Source organism: Myxocyprinus asiaticus, chromosome 42 (genome assembly GCF_019703515.2).
Source record: "Myxocyprinus asiaticus isolate MX2 ecotype Aquarium Trade chromosome 42, UBuf_Myxa_2, whole genome shotgun sequence".
Taxonomy (NCBI): Eukaryota; Metazoa; Chordata; class Actinopteri; order Cypriniformes; family Catostomidae; genus Myxocyprinus; species Myxocyprinus asiaticus.
In genome coordinates this window covers 16,738,394-16,761,786 of record NC_059385.1, presented here as the reverse complement: position 1 = coordinate 16,761,786, position 23,393 = coordinate 16,738,394, and the positions used below count along the sequence as shown (strand labels likewise).

Here is a 23,393-nt window from a genome sequence, read left to right as displayed (position 1 = left end):
CACTGTATGCAGACTAACAGAGGTCTCACATTTGTGGTGATGTGTGCTTAATTCAGCCTGATCACACTTAAGCAGAGCTGCCTGAATCGATGCAGCAGACAAGCATCGAGCCACCACTGAATGTGATGATATCTAATCTGAGACAACTAATTAACTTGGCATCCAACCACAACAATGTGCAAGCTCTGCGCAACACGCAATGTCTCCGTCTGATGTTTGGCGGATGATCGATGAGCTGACGTACACCGGCTGGGATGTGAATGGCTGATTGTATTGTGGGGCTCTCGGGAGATCTTTGGTCCGTCAGTGGGTCTGGCCTGCTGTCAGCATCGGCATGCTGCCTGGCTCAGATAGATTATCCCCGCTATCGGGTGACAGCCTAACACCCTCCCCTTCCTTTTGACAATCTGCCCACAGTGTAGCAGTGATGGTGGTCCCCCATCATGGAGAGACAGCAAGCCCACACATGGTGAAGGAGAGTGGGTGAGCGGGAAAATGGGTCAGAGGGACTTAAACACACCCCACACACTCTCATACTGGAAAACACATGCAGACAGTACATTAAACACTCCAACCTTCTGTCACTCAGTCTCTCAATACAAATGTGCAAGCAAACTCACACAAACACACACACGTACGCTCCCCTACCAAAACACCCGCCATCTGCCTCCTCTATCGGCTATTAATGGATGTGCCGGGTGGGAGATGAGTCTGGCCATGGAGAAGTGTTAAGGAGTAACTAACTAAAAGTGGCATAAATTTAACTACATGTTTTAGTGGAATGACATTAGCTGAGCTGCTTTAAAACTAGCATAGCTTTCACAATAACAAGCTACTTTAGCCAACGAGTGGCGATGTAGCGAAAGCAAAGGAATTTTTAGAGGAATATTTCAGCTCTGCAGGCCCATTCAATGCAAGTGAATGGTGGCCAGAAGTTTGAACCTCCGAAAATCACATAAAGGCAGCATAAAAGTAATCTATAAGTCTCCAATGGTTAAATCCATGTCTTCTGAAGCGATATGATATGTGTATGTGAGAAACAGATCAATATTTAATTCCTTTTTATCTTTGAATCTCCACCTTTGACCAGCCCCAACCAGTAAGTGGTGATATGCAAGAACAATGTCAATCGCCATAAAACAAAAGAAGAAAGTGAAAGTGAAAGTGGAGATTTATAGTAAAAAAGGAAATATTAATAGTAAATATTGATCAGTTTTTAACTTAGTTTTGTAAAATGAGTGTGCAGTCTAGTTTTATTTGTTTTATTTAGTATAAATGTATTGTTTGATTTGATGTTGTCACCCTAATTGAGATGCTACTTTGTTTTTGTGCTACCCACTGAACAGAATTTATGTGGCAAAAAAAAGCAATAATGATCTTTTAAAAATAAAACTATAAATAATACTGTAAATAGAACTATATTCATAGTTACTAAACTATAAATATTTATTTATAGAACTTGTGATTGCAGAATAACATCATCTGATAGTACTGTATATCTTAGTAGTAAATAGCTTCAATGTAGTTAGCTACTTTTTGTTAGTAACTTGTTGTACACCTAACTACTTTTAAAAAGAGTGGCTTGACTGTAGTTTAGCTACTTAAAATTATGAGTAGCATGTAACTACTGAAGCTACAAGTTTCAAAGGAACTTCCCTAACACTGCCAAGGAGAGCCCAAGCCCTTCAGCCCAGCTTTGGTGTCTTAGCTCTCTCAACCTCTCTCCAGCTCCCGTTGGGGGTTTCACACGGCCTAACATCTTATTTCTTATTCACTCTGCCTCTGACAGCCTTCTCTTTGACAGTTTTAATTATTCAAAACATTTTAGGAGGTATAAGTGTCTCCCTCACCAGAGTCTCCTTTCCAGGGTCCTCAAACATGTGCTCAAGACTTCTCTTAACCGGCTCTTCACTGTCTACAAACACCTGCAGTTGAGACAAAGCTACTGGTTAGAAAGGAACTTGATGTTCTAATTAGAATCCACATAGATGAATTTGGTGCATTGTCTGTGTCAATTGCCTCAGTGACACTTTGAGCCCACCACAAGTGTGTGAGAGAATTTGAAACATTCTTATAAACAATTAATGCACTTATGAATAGAGTGAATAGTGATGCATTCTATTAAGCAAATGTAATATGGTGTCATAAACAGACTGTAAGTGATTTGCATTGCAGGAAACAAATGTGGACCTGGTTGATGCTGGGTCTGCCTTTGGTTTTCTTTTTTGAGGTAGTGTCCAAACCCCACAGGGAGGAGAAACGACTCTTTCGTTTACTGGAGGAACGCGACAGGGCCTGAGAACGTCTACGAATGCCACCATCCGTCCTCGCTGCCACCTGTGCAACAAACACTATTATAGTCAATCAATAAACATCTTCAAGAGGGTTTCAAACAATACACAGTGTGTAGTTTTAACAATTTAGCATTTGTCACTATAGAATGGGACGTTAAAGAGTAAGGAAAGACCCAAAAATGAGAATTCTGTCATCATAAACTCAATGTTAGTATCAAACATCTAATCTTAGAAATGAGCTGACTGTAATTCAGCTTTTTTATTTTATTTTAAGTGAGCTACTCTTATTCTGCCTAGAGGTTACAACCTTCATTGATTATGAATTGCCTCAGTGACACTGTGTGAAAAGATTCATTGAAAAGTGAGGGGAAATCTGTGCCTTTAGGGTTCAGATCAAGACCAGTGATGGGAAAAAATCTGACAGTATGACTCACTTCAGTGGCAGCAGACACATAAACTACCATGGTGTCATTATGTCCCTCAGCCGTTCACACACACAGGCACAAAACCACACTGACGTTTCTGGGATAATAAACGTCAGTACAGTGCCACAGAAGTCATAATGGATTTCCTCAGTAATTGGACCATATAGAGGAGTTTCCATAAACCTACAGTATTGGTGAATGGACATGAACTGAAACCTTTGTAATTTAATGGAGATAGGCAGTAGAGTATCTAAAGGCCTAAAACTGTGTGTGTGTGTGTGTGTGTGTGTGTGTGTGTGTGTGTGTGTGTGTGTGTGTGTGTGTGTGTGTGTGTGTGTGTGTGTGTTTTGGAGTGAATGCAGGAAGTTTACAGGAATATTAGGAAAAAGTTGTCCGGACTATCATGCACATCCTAAAACAAATGCCTAGTTCCATAAAAAACAAAAACAAAACTCAAAGCATTGTTCTGGGAACATTCTGAGAACCAACAACAACAACAACAACAACAAAAAGTTCCCAGACCGTTCCAGGAAGCAAAAATTAGTAGGGGATTACATTTGTTATTAGGGGATAACATTCTGTTTAAGTCCTTTTTTGGTTGCCTATTACTGTAATTTGTCACTCAAAAACCTCTCTGCAAAATTCTAATGGGTTAGTTTACGTTCATAGAAAAATTACATGTAAAGATAATCATTAGCTAGAGTTCGTATTAGGTTGTCAGACAAAAACCTCCCAGCAACGTTCTGGGAACGTAAGTTTATAAAAAATAAAACCTAATAAGAATATGCCTAGAATGTTAAGAATTTGTTCACAAAAATAACTTTATGGGAATCATACACTAATATCATTTTGTTTGCTGGGTAAATTAATTTAAAGTTGTTCTTAGTGACAATGTTTATTTTTAAAAACACTTAAAAGACAAAAACACAAATGTGGGGAAATAGTTAAAAGGTATGGCAGCATGAGGCAGTTACTGATCTACCACTTTAGAGCCATCCCTTTTTCATCATTTAAAACGTCAATGATTTCCTGTCAAACTTGGTTTAGTTTTTAAGAAACTTGACGAGTTATGCAATCAGAAGGGAGTTACTGTTCCACGCCTCACTGGGACTTGAGGTGACAGTTGTGGTTTCAGGCATTTGCCCCAATATTACGCCATTCTGTACATTCTGTGTTGGACCACAGGAATGACAAAAAACAAAAAACATTGACGACAGCATGTTTTGTTATGCAGTTTCTGTCAGGATTCGAGCCAAGAGCAGGCTGGCAGGCAGCTCTGTGCGCTCACAAGCCTCTCATGGAGTGAATAAATAAAAAGTGGATGTTAACTAAATGTACTTGAAAGTGTAAGCGAGAAAAGCATTTGTGTGATAGAGACAGAGAAAGAGAGAAAGAGGGAACAATGCACAAATATGGAGTATTAGAATAAGTCTAAAGGTGTGTGTGAGAAAAAATGAGTATAGAGCGTGAAAGTGTGTTTGAACGTGGGTCTGTGTATATATGTACATATTTAGCTATATTTTAGGAGACAAAATTATTTGCAAATAAAGTATATATATATATGTTGAATCATTTCTATTTATTAAGAAAGAAAGAAAGGTCTATGGTATGTCTGAGATTTATTAGTAAACATGAGTGTATTTCATACCAGGGCATGAAAGGATGATACGGAAAAAATGCCTAGACGACCCATGGACAGCTTGGTGGGGCGGGAAGCAACAGCCAGTAGGCGTTTTGGGTTCGGAAGCTCACCGCCCTGCAGACTGGACAGGTAACAACGGTAACGGAACAAGTCCATATGAAACTGCTCCAAATTCTGCTCCCAGAGGAATATCTGAAAAGAAAGAATGTAAGTTAAATATTTGACAGAAAAAGTCTAACCTAAGTAAAAAGGATCTCAGTTGTTGTACTTTCTCAATAGTTTAATGTTCTCTGCCCTTTTTGTTTTCAGTGTTCGTACACTGATGAGAGTATATAAGCTGCTGACTATTAAGAGTGTGGGCAGTGTTTTTAATACGATTTTATTTACTGGAGAAGGACACTGGAATATATCATTAGTCATCGGCCTTCCTCCATACCAGCATGACCGAGTCTATTCAGAGACCATGGAGGAGTATGCCCACCTCCACTCAAACATAGAGCTACACCACACACACAAACACATAAATAGACATGCATTTATTCACTCATCTTTTATGTAAGAACAATGAAATCATATAGGTCAAAGATGATTTTGAATGGCCACATTGAAATAGATACAAAATCCTACCCTTGCATGAGACCCATGGAAAACCTAAACAATTATTAACTTAAAAACACCAAATCAGAGACTTATTATGACAAACAAAACATCTATTATTGATGTGTCCTAGTTTTTAACAGGGTGGCTCACCTGTACTGCGATGCAAATGGAAAATGTATTAACTGCAGATTTTTTCAAAATTGAGTTTTAACTAAAATCAGATCTCTTACTTAAGGTGTGTTCCAAAACTTAAGGCCAAATTATACATCACTTGTCCACGATCGGAACACACACAGTATGCGTGACACAAATTTAGCCATCAGCACAGTCTGCGTGGACTGTCCGCGTGCGGGCCAGATATTCTTGACACGCGGACAGTCCTCGTCAGTGCGCATCGACGGCGCATGTGCCTGCTGTTGACTGTGCTAAATTAGCATCACAAAGCAGTTGTAGTATGCATGCGTCGGAACCCGTTCACATTCGCTCAAGGTCAAACGAGTATATTTTGAAAGTCTGAGTGCTCGACTGTGTACGAGACGACCCGGAATGTGGAAAAACACAGTATACTCAAGCCTTTAGTGAGCTGCCTTGCTGTCTCCTGCCTACATAGGCAGCTGTCTTCTATGGCAGCATCCTTACTGAAATGGAGCCTCATAAGTAAGCGATTTGGAATGCTCTTCATAGGCGGCAGCTCCGCGCGTCATTCAAATAGCGCTCCTCATGCACAGCACATGGGAGATTCGACTCGCAACTGATTTCAATACAGGTGATGCGAGAGGCACGACGTGATACTCAAACATAATTATACGAACATAAATATACATATCACATGCATATTTTGTATAAAATAGTCATTTTTCTATTATTTTAACTATTTTCAATTGATACTTTTGCAGTATTGATTGGATAAGTATATTTATAATACAAATTTCCCTCATTTGTCCGCCATCTTGCATTCTGGAATCGCCTACCATTCTGTTTTGAAGGATACATACAATGCTAGTTTTTGAATTTAGAATTTGGCCAAAATGAAATATTTTAGGGGGCAGCATAATTAAGATACCTACATTTCGAGTCGGGATCGCCCCTATGATACCTTAAAATGCTGCCTCACTAGGTTTTGGAAAGACCTTAAGACAATGATCTGTCCTGTGACAGATGGGTTTGCCAATCTATGCTCTTATTCAGAGATAATGGTGGAAACCCCCCGGAAGGATCTGAGCTGATGAAGATCCGGGCAGATTCCTTCCTGTTTGTTGTAACTCTGCCTCTGCACGCGCTTCAAACTCTGTAACTTCACGCTTTAAGCTTAATGAATTGCCACCTAGAATATAGTAGAGGCTTATGTGGCCTGTGTATACCTGCTCCAGGATGGTCTTCCTCTTCTTCGCATCAGTGAAAGCAGAGAGCTGCATTTCGCCCATTTTCTTCATTTTCTCATCCATGTCGATCTTCTGTTCAAGCTTCTTGATTTCAGAACGCAGCAATCGTACCGTGTCCTCGCGATGGTGCTGGCGTGCAACGGCGGTGGCGCAGGCTGAGTGGATGGCGGTTATCCAGTTTTCCAACTCTGTTTGACCTGATGTCTGAAAACAAGTGGACCCAAGCATAGATGTTACTACTTTTTCTTGCTTAGTGATATTTTGACAGAAATGGATAAACTAGGTCTGGATTAAACCATCTAATAGCATCCTCCATATAATGCATATTAGGTTATATCTCAAGGCCATGTGCCATCAGAGCTACAGAAACATAGGTTCTTTCAACACAAATAAATAAATTATCAAATGACAGTTACAGATTGACTGTCAGACCTGACTGGCTAACCTTTAAGAATGTCACCTAGAAAGCAGAATGTTGCCACCTGTCAAAGAAAATGTCACAGAGACCCACGGAAATTCAGAAATAGCATATAGCAGTTTACAATGAACCAGTAGATCATGAGCAATGTTTTGGTAGTATTCAATTTAATTTGTTGATAACAAAAATATGCCACAGTATCAGCTTTGTGTTTGCAAATGTAGAGGATGTAAATATCACAGATGTTCTTCAAAGATACCTGTTGTTACAATGACTTAAAAAATGTAGACTCCAAAATCTGAGCTTGTAGGAGTAACTGGATTTATGTGTGCCCTTAATATTAGTCTTTTGAGATTCAGGTCTTCTAAGATCTTTGAGATCTTACCTGGAAAAGGAAGGCATCTCCCAGTGCATTGCTTAGGCAAAACACAAAGTCTTTCTTGGGATGCTCTGGGACGGCCTGGACAATGCTGTTCTCCACCCAGACGGCATGTTTGTGAATGCTGTTGTGGTCGATCCCTGAACGTCCATCCGTTTCGTAGAAAAATAGAGTGCATCCTGGAGGGAAGATCAGATATTAAGCTGTGAAAAACTATCCAACTGAATTTGGATTCTTTATGCCTTGCATACAACACAAGTCAGAGTGGAAATGGAATACAAGTTTCAGGTTGTCTGGATCAGATTTGTCTACAAGAATGAATACATAAATGGAAACTAGGGTGATTATTTTTCCAGCACAATGGTCATGTGAAGATGAGCTTCTAGCTCAAGAATGTTATAAATTGCATTAATAATTTGATTTGAAGCAGATGGGTCGAGCTGCATTAGATTTAATAAACGGCACAAGGTTTGGAGGAGACTGTTCGCATAACTTGATTATATTTCTACCACAAAGGATGACCTGTAATATCTCTGATGCTATTTTGTTTGTACCTTTTAAATAGCAACAGCAAAAATGCAATTAAAATGGCAATGGGTATGAAATTAGATTTTGATTGAATGGGAAGGGTACAAAACATCAAACACCCGCACCAAAGGCTCCAAGTTAGAAAATAAATGTACTAGTGTTGATGCGATTATCTTGATGTGGAATAATAGGTGCATACGCTTTTTTAAAACTGAAGCAGAGACAAAAAGGTTTTGTATGATGCCATTGTTTTTATATTTGTTGATTTTTGACATTTTGAAGCTCAGAATCAAACATTTGCTTTACTGTTGCAACCATGAAAGCAATCTTGATCACTTAACCAAAACTGATTTTGAAGGTTTAGAAAGTAGTAATAACTATTTTGACAAGTGTTTCAGTGTTGTGTTTTAGGACAACAGATAAAAGAGTAGATATGGATGTTTTAATTCAACACGTCGAGCTAATAGTTACATTTCAGGAATATTTTTTGTTTTGTTTTGCTATGCTCTGTTTTGTTTTGTTTTGTTTTGTTTGCATTTTAATCCAAGTTTTTGTACAAAAACAAACAAACTTGGCAGTCATATCAAGAAGGAAAGTCTAGTAATGGATGTTAAAAAAATCACAGTTGATATTACTTCGAGTTCATTTAACACACTAGAAAGGAATGTCATTGTATTGCAATGCGCTCTGTTGCAAACTACACATTTTATCAAAAGTAGTAGTATGCCATGCATACAGAAAATCTGCATACTATGCACAGTACACATACTATATACTGCAGAAACAGTAATATCGAAGTATGCTTTCCCAAAGCCTGCGTCTCACCTTTGACTGACACCCAGTACTGTTTCCACTTCCTTTTCGCAGCTGACTCCACCCTCTTATTCTTCTTGTGCACCAGGAAGTTCTTCACGGCCAGCGTGCCGGCCTTCCGCACCGTGCCCTGCACCGTGCTAAGCAGAATGTCTGATGGATAAATGGAGCTGAGCGTACCGCTACTCCTCTCATCGCTAGCAGCCGACCTGGCCTCTTCCCGGGTCTGCCATGAGTTCAAGTCCAGTTCCTGCCGGAAGTTCTCATAAATGCCCTGATCTCCACCTGGCTGGTGCTCGCGATCTCCTCCACCTCCGCTACTACTGCTGCTGTCACTTCCTGCGAAGATACTCCCGCTAGCAGTGGAGTAGACAGAGAAGGACGCGGACATGGCCTTACAACGGCGCGATGAATGCTCGACTTCAGCTGCGCCACCGTCAATACCGCTGTCTCCATACTCACTGCCCTCGTCTGCTGCCGTGATATCCTACACACATGTACAGACACATAAACACAGCAAACATACAGGGTAAGATAAAAGGTGACACTCCTTCTACAGTGACAACACTTTTTCATGAACATCCTGTGAACAACCCCAACAATGATGCGACATTTCATAAAACATTGAAGGAAACTAACTTCCGTTGGGCTGCTAAAAAGCTCTTTTTGTTTACGACCTTTGATAAATACAAAGAACGAGACTAATCTCTACTTGTTCTTAACTTTTTTACTTGTGCATGACAGAGAAAGAGGAACCCTGCATGAAACATGCTACAGAGAGGATGATGCTTCCCTTTGCTAGCACTGAAATACTGCCTATGTTTCTAATAGAGTTTCTAACATGATTCAGGATTTGTGTGTTTGAAGAGTCTATGGAGACCACTCAAAATTGAAAGTTCCTTGACAAGCAAAGACAGTTCAAATCATATCAAATATGCACAAAAAGTTGAAAGCCTGTCTGAATTCTGTTTGAATAAAGGATCAATATGTGTCTTTACCTTTCACATTTTAACTTAAAGGCATAGTTCACCAGAAAATTAACATTCTCTCATTTACTCATCCTCATGTTGTTCCAAACACTTATGCCTTTCTTTCTTCTGGAACACAAAAGGAGATTTTAGGAAAAAATGTTAGCCTTAGTCACCATTCACTTTTATTGCATATTCTTCTATACAATGCAATTTAATAGTGACTGACATTTTGTGTTCCAGGGAAGAAAGAAAGTCATATAGGTTTGGAACAAAAGTATTTAATCAGGGAAAAACACCTGTTTTATAACAAAGAGTCAGGACAAATGGCAGGTGAATCCAGTGTGGTCTCAAGGAATCACATTACTATACCTTCAGTACATTTTTGAAAATGAATTTTACATGGCTGGTTGTACGCGAATTTAACATAAGAGACACTACAACAACGACTTATTCACTTTCACACAAATCACGAGTAAAATGGCACATTATAAGTTCACAGACATTTTTTGCCCTGTTTCTCACATAATGCTATCTTATGACATCTAAAAACTTTTACTATAGCGCATGACTTACGATACATTTTAACATTTGCATTATATAATGAACTAATTTGCAAGCCTGTTTTAAACATTAACCTTTAAATCTGTGTTTTTTTTATTTTTTTTTTATCTCATATTTGTTTGTTTTTTCTGATACTATCAGTTAGGTTAAGGTTTAGGGTAGGGAGGTAGGTAGGTTATGTTGATTTAAAACTCAACACAGCATTAACCCTAAAAACCTCATTTGTTTTGGAGAACATTTAGCTTGCTTTTAGCACCACACAGTGGACATTTCACCTCCGAACTGCCACGAAGCGTGTTATAAACCACATAATATAATTTTGCAAAAATGTCACCACAGTCAAATAATATTCATGAGATCAGGCTGGATGAATCATGAGCTGTTTATGTTGAGATGATGTGAGAAATCATGTGTCAGAGGCATAACTCACATGTGTTGTTTTCACACGCCGGCCCTGCATACGGGAGCAGATGGGAGCCTGGTGATTGGACAGTCCTTCCGACAGGCAGTGAGAGCGACGACAGGGAAGCGTGTAAGCTCCATATCCGTTCCCGTCCTCCTCCACAGGAGACAAGACCTCGCTGTTCATTACACCTCCTTCTATCACCTTGAGATCATGACTGTTATAGAGATGGTGGGAGCCACGAAGAGGAGGTAGCCTTTCCGTGCAAAGTTCATCCAAAGAGTTTGCTTTCTCTCCGGAGTGAGATTCGAGCGTCCGTGGGCTGGAGGTTCGATGTCGACTTCCACAGTCATCCTCGTTTGTCCTGATAATCTCCTCAGTGCTGGTCAGATGCTCTTGGCTTAGATCTGACAGAGAGAATTCCATGGAATCCTCTCTCCACATGTCTGCAGATTTGGAGCGTTTCTTCTTGAAGCTGCCACCCTCCCGAGGACCATCTCTGGTTCTCTGAAGGTGCATGTCCTCACTTGTGAATAGTCCCTTATCATCACAATTCTCTGGGACCACTGTGTCCATCTCCACTCCATCTTCAGAGCCTGGCGTGGTGGTGGGGTCGTGAAAGGACACTGGCTGCAAGTTCATGGCCACCCGGTCCACCCAAATGGTTCCTCCATAGCCCTCCAGAGCATCGGTCTCGTTGAAGGGTTCCAGACCATTTTCGGTCAGGGATTGGGGGATGGAAGGGGTGCTGCTGGATCTCGTGCTGGTCTCAGAGTTGCGGTGCTCAGACTTGCTGGACAAGGTGTGACGTGATTGCGGAGACTGCTTGTTGATGCGAAGGGATCTGGTCATGTGCTTTCGTGAGAGGTGGCCCTGCCCCTCACAGTAGTAGGTGTGGTCTCCATTTTGGCTCTCCACGTTCCCCATGGCTTAATGTCTGTGAAAGACACAACAGTTTCTAAATGCACAACATACAGGTCCCATTGCTGAAGAGACGGTGTGTCATTTCAGTGATAGATTTGCAAGTCTTTGGGTCCCGATCGATCAGCAAACACACCACACTCTTGCTATGCTATCTTGAGATGGCCGAAAAGAGCCACTGGAGCTCAGAGGCAGCATACCTGCTCAGTCCAGCACTTACAGTATGTAAAGGGGGAAGTTTCAGGGTTTGAGAATTATTACAGTGCTGAAAGAGATTAAAAAGGATGTAAGTATCTAAAGCGAAGGAAATCAATCTCAACATCTTTAAAAGTGAGAGCTGAAGAGCATGTGATCAGAGCCTGACACTAGAAATATCTCTGACGCACACAAAGACAGAGTGAGAAAGAGAGGGAAGGAGTGGGATGTGAAAAATCTCAACCTGCTGTGCTGGGATCATCAGTGACCTCCATTAGAGAGTTCACCATACATATCTCTGTTAAAATCTGTTGAAATTGTTGGAACGACTCAATTTGAGTACAAATTATTTCACACTCCTAAAAAAGAAACAGGAATGTGATCATATACATGTATATCCATTATTCACCATGCACTATGGTGAGTAACCTTAAAGGTCAAATTAAATTGCAAATAATTACTTTTTTCAAACAGGTTTCCTGAACACTCCCCCATTTGCCATTGGTCGGAAAATACTGTTGATTTTCTCGCCCCAAACCCACACCACTGGTTGAACCATTGTTGCCATGTCAGGCCTGGTCATAATGCTCAAACAAAAAGAGCCACAGTGTTTACACTTTTTAGAGAGATCAACCTATAAAAGCTTACTTATGGTTGTCTATCCACTTAAGCAGGTATAAGAGAAAGTATTTTCTCAATAAATTGCACCAAAAAATGACATCACCTCAAAGTAAAATGTGAAGAGATATAGAGCGCAACAGTCTGGTTCCGGAAGAAAAAATCCCATTAATTTCTTCCATGGACAAACTGATTTTCGGCAATTTATAAACCTTTAAAGACAGACCTACAGTGAGCTCCGAGGTTGTTTATCGATGGTATATGCTTCCGTTGAAGCCATCAGTCTGTGTTATTTCAACTTCTTTGTTTGAAAATCGTCTTTAATAGTGGAATTCCTGTTGAACAACTACATTACCCATGGTACAGCAGAGAAAGCTTCACCAATCAGAGAACTGTGGCCAACAAAGCCAGCGAAATAAGACCGGAAGTGGCCGCCCACTCCCATGACACACTCTAAGGGTGTGTTCACACTTGGCAGGTTTGGTTCGATTAAAACGAACTCTGGTGCAATTGTTCTGTTAGTGCGGTTCATTTGAACAAGTGTGAACTTTGCCATCCGAACCTTGGTGTGCACCAAACAAGCGGACCGAGACCACCTGAATATTGGGTCTTGGTCCACTTTCAGACAAACTGTGGTGCGGTTCGACCGCAACATGGACCAAAGATGTCTAAACAGACCAAAAACAGGAAGTAATTTGCCTAATACTGACCTCAAGCATACCTGGTTCTTCTCATCATAGGAGCTATGTTGCCCATTACAGTTCGGTACAGGTGTCGGAACCGCCGTCAGCCGTCCTTGCAGCATATCTTCGTTTGTGTGTGCAACGGAGGAATTCCTGGCGCTGTTTTGACTCCTTTACACGTTTTATTAGCTCTTCGTTTGTTCTCAGCTGGTAAAAATACCACCATATATACATATATATATCTAACGATTTAGCAGCCAGCATTGTTTTGGATATTCTGAAAGTTCCGTCGCAAAATATACATCATAAAAGCTGTCCAATCAGGTTGTGACTTTTTCCTGATGCCTTTTGTTTTGTATCTTTAGGTTTGGTGTTAAAAATGCCAGTGTGAACGCTAAGCGAACCAGGACTAAAATTATCATTTTCTTTTTTGGTCCGGACCAAGAGTACCAAGAGAACCGAACTACAAGTGTGAACACACCCTAAATGACGCAAACGAGTCGATCTCCATGGACTCTCAAACTACTTACATATTTGTGTTTATCGGAATGTTTCGCAATAAACGTAAACTATATTGTTTCTATACTTCTAATCAACAGCCTGAAATCAATAGTTTTATATATTTCCATAGTTTTATACTGTATTTGATTACGTCATTTGCAATGCTTCATGGGATTGCAGTCCCTGCCCTCATGAAAGACAGTAAGTACACAGAATTGTATCTTTGTCTTTTTGTCGGATTTTCAAATACTATTTTGCCTTAAAACAAAGTCTGTAATGTTGCGATTAACCTCGGCACTGGTTGGTTTAGTTCATGCCTTACAACTCTTTAATGGAGGATTTTTTGAAAAGTCTATGGAAGAAATTAATGGGAAAAATACATCCGGAACCCAGACGGCTGAAAAAGTGGCACTGTTGCGCTCAGTTGTGTAAGTGCAATAGTTCTATTGTGTTAGAGCAAGATGTAATGTTTGTGAATTAGCAGCAGTACCTGAGGCAGAACCAACAGATCAGATTAATTTCCACAACTGGATGCTTCTATTTATAGACCTCATGGTCCTCATCATCAGTCCTAAGGCAGTTTTCCCTGAAAAACAAGCATAATAGACATTTTTAAATAAATGGAACAAGAAAGGATTAAGTCTAGATGTAAGGATTGCTTGGAGATGTACAATACTGTACTGGGTTTCTTAGGATGTGATGGGTGGATTACAAAATACATATGAGAAGATGAAAGCACACCTGGTTTAAGGTGCGGTCACACAAAACACAACAGTCATTCAACGACACTTCACACACCCTCACTGCTGCACAAGAGGGAGAATTTGCTCAGACTGTCTTCATTCCTTCCATAAGAAGCCAACAATAAGGTAATTATGACAGAAGATCAAGGCAGCCCAGCAGTCATAAATCTGAACCTCAGTTATATCAACATCAATGCCAATCTAACCTATTTTTTCTAATTCAAGGCCTGCATAGAGAGAGAGAGAGAGAGAGAGAGAGAGAGAGAGAGAAAGCAGGAGAGAGAGCCTCATCTCCTTACTGCAGCAGAATTCAGATTAGACTTTTTGCACTCTGAACACACTTTGTGGATAAGCCTTAAAATGACATGGTCACTGTTCCACTAACCAGGAGATAAAATAAAGGGAGAGAAAGAGAAAGAGAGAGGGATAGAATAGGAGAATGAGTATATTTCTGGTGGTTGTAGCACATTAGATCCATTTAATATGGAAAAGTAAATGATCGGACGCTATAATAGAAACAGTAAAATTATTTTGATCAAAGTGGCCTTGTCTATCCTATGCATGTCTGTCATTACAAGTATATGCTGAGGCTTTTTCAAGCCAACATACATGCTACACTTTTCACATCTACCTACCTAGCTAGCTAGCTCCAAATAAACAACACAGTGTGTGAACGTGACTATCGCTAGACTTTTATCATCCTGATCGTTACCTTCAATATACAACCCTGTTTGTCTTACTGTAAGGTCTGATAAACTTTTAAACCTCAAGCTTTTGGAATTTTTTAAAAGTATTGGCGAGTTTTACACGGGAAAGAAACATCATATTTTCTGCAGAAAATGTACAAATCTGTTTATTTTTATATATTTTTTTTTTTTTTACTTTTCTTGCATGTGTGTTTATTGTTTCTCCCTGCCAGAGGGTCTTTGATTCAAACTAGTAAATGTGTGTGTGTGTGTGTTTGTGTGTGCGTGTGTGCGTGCGTGTGTGTGGGCGGGTTTGGGTGGTTTACGGGGACATTTTTTTAGGTTACAAACTGGTAATTACAAGGGTATTATGCTATAAATGTCATAATTCAAATTGCTTAAAAAACATACTAAAGAATGTTTTTTTTGAAAATGAAAAAATGCAGAAAGTTTTTTTTTTTTGTGAGGGTTAGGTTTAGGGGTAGGGTTAGGGGATAGAATCTATAGTTCGTACAGTATAAAAATCATTATGTCTATGGAGAGTCCTCATAAGGATAGCCACACCAACATGTGTGTATGTGTGTGTGCATGCGTGTGTAACGGTAGCCAGCTGGTAGGTAGCTGTGCAGTGTGTAAACCTCACAACCCTGGCCTCAAGAGGCGTACTAGCGACTGACGCTAGAGGCTGCAGCCTTTAGCCTCCTTGTTAGCGCGCCCGCCTCTCATGCGGTTCGATTCCCGCTCAGAGCGGGTAGAGTAGAACCGGTGCGTGTGTGTGTTGAGGCCAGTGTTTATTTCTCTGGATCATGTCCAGTTTCAGCAGTATGGGTCAACAAGGCACTAAGGCCGAGAGAGAGAGAGAGAGAGAGAGAGAGAGAGAGAGAGAGAGAGAGAGAGAGAGAGAGAGAAAAACCCAGCTGATACTCTCAATTCTCAGGATGGCAGTCTGCAGAGTTGTGTATGTTTGTTTGTGTACATAAGAACAGCAATAGAAAACCTCTACACTGCAGTAAGTCTACTCAACCTTGCTGTAGAGTTACATAAACCAGAGCTGACCTCATTTTTCACTGTACTTCACTACTTTTCGCAGATCCACCTCACTTTCTATACACCTTCCTGTCCATGTCCAGTTAGATGCTTTGTCCTCCACTTTGCATGTTTAAGCTTCAGAATTTTATATCAGCAGTAAATGTATGCTGTTCATTGGTGTGGAATAGCGCATCCTCTCTGTTCTCTGGCAAAGAAAAGTGACTTGCCTTAAAGGGACTTTGGCAATCTTCTTCCAACCTGGTCTCACAGAATCACATTGGTATGCCTACATTTTTGCAAAATAATTCTTACGTGGCCCACTGTACATACAGTATCTCGGCAGTTTGGTGGTGACATGAACTTTCATTCACTTTCACACAAATCACGAATAAAACAGTAATTAATTAACAAATACTTTTTGCCCTGTTCTTCACATAATGATATATTATGGCATCTAAACACTTTTACTATAATGCATGACTTGTAAGGTGGTACATTTCAACATTAGCATTACATAACCAGCTACATTTACAAGCTGATTGAGCATTGTACTTAAGGTGCAAAGGACTGGGGTAGCATGCAGAGTCCTGAAGAGCATGCAAGCCGACACGTGAGCCAGAAGTGTCATAGAAGCCCCACAAAATGACGAGGTTGTTTTAGCAATTCCGTTTTTCATGCCACATTTGCTTTTTCTGACCGGTTAGGTTTAGGGATAGGGAGGTCAGTTTTGTTGATTTAAAACTCTGTTTTATCTGTTTGGGAGAAAATTTTACTTGCTTTTAGCACCCCTCAGTGGACATTTCACCTCTAAACTGCCACAATATGTGTAAGTAACCACATAATATCCTTTAGCAAAAATGTTGCCACAGCCACATAATTTTCATGAGATCATGCTGTCTTTTCCAGTCCTGAATAGATTTTCACTGTCTTTTGCCACTCTAAGCGAATGTGAGCTCTGATGGTATATAAGCATATGTGTGCTAATCAAGCACAGATTTGATACCATCTGGAACGATTCCATTAAATATCAAACCTTCAACCACAAAAAAAAAAAAAAAAAAAAAACAGCCCAGATGGAATATCACAGTGGGATCTACAGTTAAAATGTCATTGCAGTCATAACTGAAAGGTTAACGAAAATCGATGAGAGAAACTGTGATCCCGATGAGTCGAGTGGAAAACGTGAGTCAGCGAATGAACCGTATGACCTGAAGCCCACTCTTTCTCCTCTCTCCCTCTTCCTCACCAACATGATACTCTTTTACATCCCTGGTGAGATTCAGCAGTAATAATGTGTGATAAATCTCAGCATGACGACAACAGGACCCACTACCATAAACATTTCTGTGATGATACGTAAACCCTGCATATCTGGGTTAAAGGAATAGTTCACCCGAACAAATTAAAATTCTGTCATAATTTATTCATCCTCATGTGTTCAAAACACGTATGACTTTCTTTCACTTTCATTATATAAAAAAGAGTGGCCAGGATACTCTTCAAAAATATTTATTTGTGTTCCACAGAAGAAAGAAAGTTGTACAAGTTAGGAATGACACCTAAAACACACACACACACACACACACACATAAAATAGTTTTGTCATTTCTGAGCTAGATGTCCACTGTGGGGAAGAGGCAGGTGGAGAGGATGGAGGAAGGGTGTGTGGCAGTGGAATTGCCTGCTGAGCCTTGCATAGTCTCACAGTGAAACTTTAATCACAACCACTTAGGAGGACACCTCCTCCACTTCACTCTACTCACTGTGAAGGACGTGCTAGCCTGGGATTCATTATTAAACACACACACTTACACACACACAATCTTTCACAGACACACTAATGAGTCACACTTGCACACAAGCACTCGCATACACTCTGATCTTACCTCAACAGTCATACAAATATCAATACTGCTCTAAAAGATTATACAAAAGCAAGAAATATAGCACAAGTATAAGTACTTTTGTACATCATATAAGTACTAAAGATCAGAACTTCTGATGCAATGTGAGCATGCTAATTACAGTTATTCTTATTTGTTTATACCAGAGGTCTTTAACCTTTCCAGGCCAAGCCCCCTTGGTGGATAGAGACAGATGGAGCAGGGACCTGTTACATATTGTATAAAACTGAGTGTTGCATTTTAAACCTGGCCTATAATAACGTGTATAGTTCTGTATTTGATTTACATACTTTGTTATGATGCTTATATTGGTAAGTCATTGAAATATTTACTGATGTACAGAGTAATTTACTTCAATTTACATCAAATGTTATTTTTACTTAATACATTGGGAGGGACAATGTGGGAGGGACAATGGTAGTTAAAAGTTAGCTGAGCTTTATTCTTTAGCTTTGGTTGAAGATGAGTTAATATTGTCTTTTAACTACTGGGTGATTCTCACAAAACCTGGCAAGAAAAATTCATAGTCCTATTTTACTCTAAAATCAAAATAAACAAAATAGAAAGTAGAATTTGCATATAGAAAATTAAGGCTATTTTAATGGCCATTAAAGGGATAGTTCACCCAAAAATAATTCTATCATCATTTACTCACTCTCCTGACATCCCAGATGTGTATGACTTTCTTTCTTCTGCAGAACAAACATGAAGATTTTTAGAAGAATATTTCAGCTCTGTAGGTCCTCACAACGCAAGTGAATGGGTGCCAAAATTTTGAAGCTCTAAAATCCACATACAGGCAGCATAAAGTAATCTATATGACTCCAGTGGTTAAATCCATGTGTCCAGACATGATATGACAGGTGAGGGTGTGAAACAGATCAATTTTGAAGTCATTTTTTGTCATAAATTCTCCTTCCTGCCCAGTAGGGGACGATATGCACAAAGAATGTGAATCACTAAAAACAGAACAAGGAGGAAAAAGGACTTAAACATTGATTTGTTTCTCATCTACACCTACTATATCACTTCAGAAGATATGGATTTAATCACCAGAGTTGTCTAGAGTACTTTTATATTGCCCTTATGTGGATTTTGGAGCTTCAAAATTTTGGCACCCATTCACTTGAATTTTATGGAACTACAGAGCTGAAATATTCTTCTAAAGATCATTGATTGTGTTCAGCAAATGAGAAAAAGTCATACACATCTGGGATGGTATGAAGACGAGTAAATGATGAGAGATTTTTCATTTTTGGGTGAACTAACCCTTTAAATATTGATTTGTTTTTCACCCACACCTATCATATCACTTCTGAATATATGGAATTAACCACTTGAGTCTTATGGATTACTTTTATGGTGCCTTTATGTCTTTTTCAGAGCTTCAAATTTCTGGCCACCATTCACTTCCATTGTATGGACCTACACAGCTGAGACAGTCATCTGAAAATTTGATTTGTGTTCTGCTGAAGAAAGAAAGTCATACACATATGGGATGGCATAAGGGGATGTTGAGAGAATTGCGAAAGTCATGCATATTTTACCCACAGTTCTCATTACAGAATTGTTTAAAAGAAATTGGTAATATGATGTTCTCATTACCACAATATGAATATATATATATATATATATATATATATATATATATATATATATATATATATATATATATATATATTATTTAAGTTGTTAAGTATTTATACATTGTAGTAGTACCCCCTTGGCACTGCCTCGCAAATTTAAATAAAATAAAATAAAAAAATTTGTACAACAGCATATTTGTACTGTAATACAGTAAAAACCTGACTGTGTTATGGTAATAAGAGTCATCATTGAAAACAATGGAAAGAGTAAAAAGTCCAGACAAGTTATAGTAATGAGAACTGGGGGGTAATATGTGCTTACAATGCAAAAAAATCGTAATTTTCTTGAATGTAGGATTCATGTTCTTTATGAAAAAAAATTATTTCATATGTCCTGTATTAATTTTGGGTTAAATATGACCATGACATTTTTATTCACTGATTTCATGAGAATCAACCTAATGCATTTTCATTTTTTTTTTAACGAAAATTAGAACCCCTGCAGTACTGCCATGGATCCCCTGTTGAAGACCCTTGTTTATAACATATACTACAAATAAGTTATTAAATATTGATCACATACTAATATTACAACTATTACATGATTATGACTTTTCTTTCTTTCTTTCTTTCTCATAAAAGGCTTTCTTCCCCCATTCTCTCTGCAGATGAGTATAAAGCGAATGTTTGGCTGTGAGCATGGTGTGCATTGTAATGGAATAATGAAATGGACTGACTCTAGTGAACGTCCCTCTCCCTCCCTCAGATACTCTTTTGTTTCAGGAGAAAGGGAGGCTATAGAATGGATCACCAACACACGCACGGCAGCGTGGGGCCAAGTGTTAAAAAAGGAAGTCATTGCAGCTTTGCTTCCTTCCGTTTCCAGGTCACACAAAGGGCTATTTTAAAACATCCTTTAAGAAGAATACGGTGACTTATGTTGCTAATAAACTGTAACTATATAGATCACTAGCACACTAACTTTACCTCTCGTAGCTCTCTCAAAAGTGTAGAGCAAACAGATGGTAGCGAGGTAAGGTGGGTGTGAAAACAAATAAAGCTCTTCGATATTAAATTCAAAAGAGCTGCTATGAATCACAAAATCTATCATTACTGAAGTGTAATAATCCCAAATGTCTCCTTATATCACATTATGGATGATTAAAGCACGGACAAGCCTGCTTGAAAATAACTAGGGCAAAATTTTAACCGCAAATAAAGTCTGATAACTCAATCACCAAACTTCATTCAGTCAGATATTATAATATCTAATATTTTCTACTACAAAATGTATAGAAAGTGCTGGGACGCTCATAGTGTATTAGTTATTCATGATGAATATCAGGAAGAAAAAGCAAATTCACCAGACAGACAAAGAAAAGCTGTAAGCAGTGGTTGCTGAGAGTTACTATAAGTGGAGGGAAAAGCAAACAGAAAAGCATTATTCCTTTCCCTAAACCAGCTCCCATTAATCTAGTACTTTTGTTTCTGTTCCCTGTCTTTAAGGCCTGGGGCAAAGAGCAAGGTTTAAAACCTCCCCAAAGCCTAGCACTGGCGCACAGAGTTGCGGGAAGGCTTTGTGGGCTTTTACTGCCCCACTGACAAAGACATAGAAAGAGTGAATGCAGACTAGAGTGGATTAGAAATGCAATCTATTGTTCCCTCAGATGGAATCTGTAATTCTGAATGTGCTCAATCTGCTCTTATTGGTGTAATTGAGAGAGCACATACAAAGACTGTCTTTCTCTGCTGATTTATCCCATAGATACTCACAACTATACCATCATCATGTGTTCGACAAGGAAATAATGGCCACCAGTTTTAATTTTGCTCTTTATATTTGATTAAAAATAATAATAATAATAATTTAAAAATAATTATTTACGTTTAGTTCATTCAGTTAAAAAAATATAAATACATTTTATTATTGCGTAATATAATTATTCATTTAAAACATTATTTTATTATTATTATTATTTTAATTTTATCCCCTTTTCTCCCCAATTTTGGAACACCCAATTCCCACTACTTACTAGGTTCTCGTGGTGGCACATTTACCTCAATCTGGGTGGCGGAGGACAAGTCTCAGTTGCCTCCGCTTCTGAGACAGTCAATCCGTGCATTTTATCATGTGGCTTGCTGTGCATGACACCGCGGAGACTCACAGCATGTGGAGGCTCATGCTACTCTCCGCGATCCACGCACAAATTACCAAGCGCCCCATTGAGAGTGAGAACCACTTAATCACGACCACGAGGAGGTTACCCCATGTGACTCTACCCTCCCTAGCAACCGGGCCAATTTGGTTGCTTAGGAGACCTGGCTGGAGTCACTCAATCCAGGGGTGGTAGTCAGCGTCAATACTCGCTGAGCTACCCAGGCCCAAAACATTAATTATTAATTTAATAATTATTTCATTATTTTAAATCGTATAATACATTTTTTTAAATGAAAAACAAAATGGTTGTGTTTAAATAGCAGAAATTCTGCTATTTAAATTTTCATGTAATAACAAGGTGTGATGAGGAGGAGGGCGGGAAAGGGATAAAGACGAGCCGGAGACGCCAGTTCAAGAGAGAGTGAGAGACGCATGCGGCCACGTTGTGTGTGTCTGTATGTTTTAGGTTGTTTTAAGTTCATTTATATCATTAAACTTTACGTTGACTGTTCAGCCGGTTCCCGCCTCCTCCTTGCCCATCCCTTACCCCATTACATTGGTGCCGAAACCTGCGAGGGAGACGAGCCGAAGGCACCAGTGCGTCTCTCTCTTTCGCGAACTGGCGCCTCCAGCTCGTCTTTATCCCCCTCCTGGCTGATTAGCCCAATTCAGTGCCAGCCGTGTGTCCTCATCATATTCCCGAAACCCGGGAATGTAACGGGGTAAGGGATGGGCAAGGAGGAAGCGGGAACCGGCTGAACAGTAAACGTAAAGTTTAATGATATAAATTCACTTAAAACAACATAAAGACACACAGCCACACACAACGCGGCCATGTGCGTCTCTCTCTCTGTCTATCTCTCTTGAACTGGCATCTCTAGTGGCACCAAACGGAAGTACAGAAATAATGACTGTTTCTCAAACACTTTTCTTATCTGCCATTGGTTGGCAAACAGATAGTCCTGTTCCAAACTCATGCCTTTTGTTGAGCCAATGTTGCTGTGTTGGGCTGGTTTGGGATGCTCAAACAAATAGAGCAATGTTTTGATAGCGCCATAGAGCAACAGTGTTACACTTTTCGGAAATCAGTTTACAGATGACTTAGTTGTATATACTGTAGTTGACTCCAGTTGTCTTTCCTCATTAAGCTGGGATAGGAGAAAATATTTTAACAGAAAAGGTCTTTCTTCAACAGTGCTGATCGTAAAAATCTCATCCAGAGTGTCATGAGACTTCCATAACTACATTCCCAGAATAATGGTGTTGACCTTTGTTCTTTGTGCTGGGAAACCAATTTAAGATGCCTCTAATAGTCCATCCACACACACTGCTAATTGGTGAATGCAACTCTGTGCTCACAATTACTCTTGTACCTTTAAACAATATCCACCCCTGACCTTAAACACTGAACCTTCTAAAACCCACCCTGCCCACAGGCGATTCTCCCCATTTCTTGCATTCCTCCATGGATTTTCGCCAGGGAATGACCCGCTTAGCATGAGATGTGAGGGACTTGAAAGCCATGACAAAACTCTCTTGGGAGTAATAGATAAAAGAGAGGGAGAGACAGACCAGGACAGATGGAGACAGTAAGATAAGAGTTTAGAAAAGAGACTTCATAACAACTTTATCACCACAAGTTCTAGATTATTTGTACGTTTTTGTTTACTAGTATAATGGCTCACTATGTTGAAAAGTTATTTTACAACGGGATGGAAAGGTTAACATCTTCATTTCCAAGGTATGAAGGAGAGGGGCATACAAACAGGAACCTGATGCAAAGATTCACATCGATGTGTGTTTCTTATTTTAAAGACAATATTAAGTCTAAATTAACCTGCAATAACTCAATTAGATACTGTGTCTTAAACATTTAAATAAATTACTCTAGCAACATAGACAAAAGGAAGTGTTATCATATATCCCTGTGTATGACAGCACAGGAAAGCATTT

At 39.5% G+C, this 23,393-nt stretch overlaps 1 protein-coding gene across 2 annotated transcripts in view; it reads right to left on the bottom strand.

The window, feature by feature from the left end:
* Positions 1-23,393, bottom strand: part of LOC127432814 (rho guanine nucleotide exchange factor TIAM1-like) — a 74,236-nt gene that overhangs the window by 34,239 nt on the left and 16,604 nt on the right. For both annotated transcript variants that reach the window (XM_051684243.1, XM_051684241.1), the window contains 8 exons: positions 13,825-13,920; positions 10,444-11,353; positions 8,494-8,968; positions 7,147-7,319; positions 6,323-6,547; positions 4,368-4,553; positions 2,191-2,337; positions 1,851-1,925 (listed from right to left, as the gene is read on the bottom strand). In XM_051684243.1, the coding sequence (XP_051540203.1) occupies positions 1,851-1,925; positions 2,191-2,337; positions 4,368-4,553; positions 6,323-6,547; positions 7,147-7,319; positions 8,494-8,968; positions 10,444-11,343 (2,181 nt within the window). In that variant the 5' untranslated portion in view covers positions 11,344-11,353; positions 13,825-13,920. The remainder of the gene's footprint in view (positions 1-1,850; positions 1,926-2,190; positions 2,338-4,367; positions 4,554-6,322; positions 6,548-7,146; positions 7,320-8,493; positions 8,969-10,443; positions 11,354-13,824; positions 13,921-23,393) is intronic.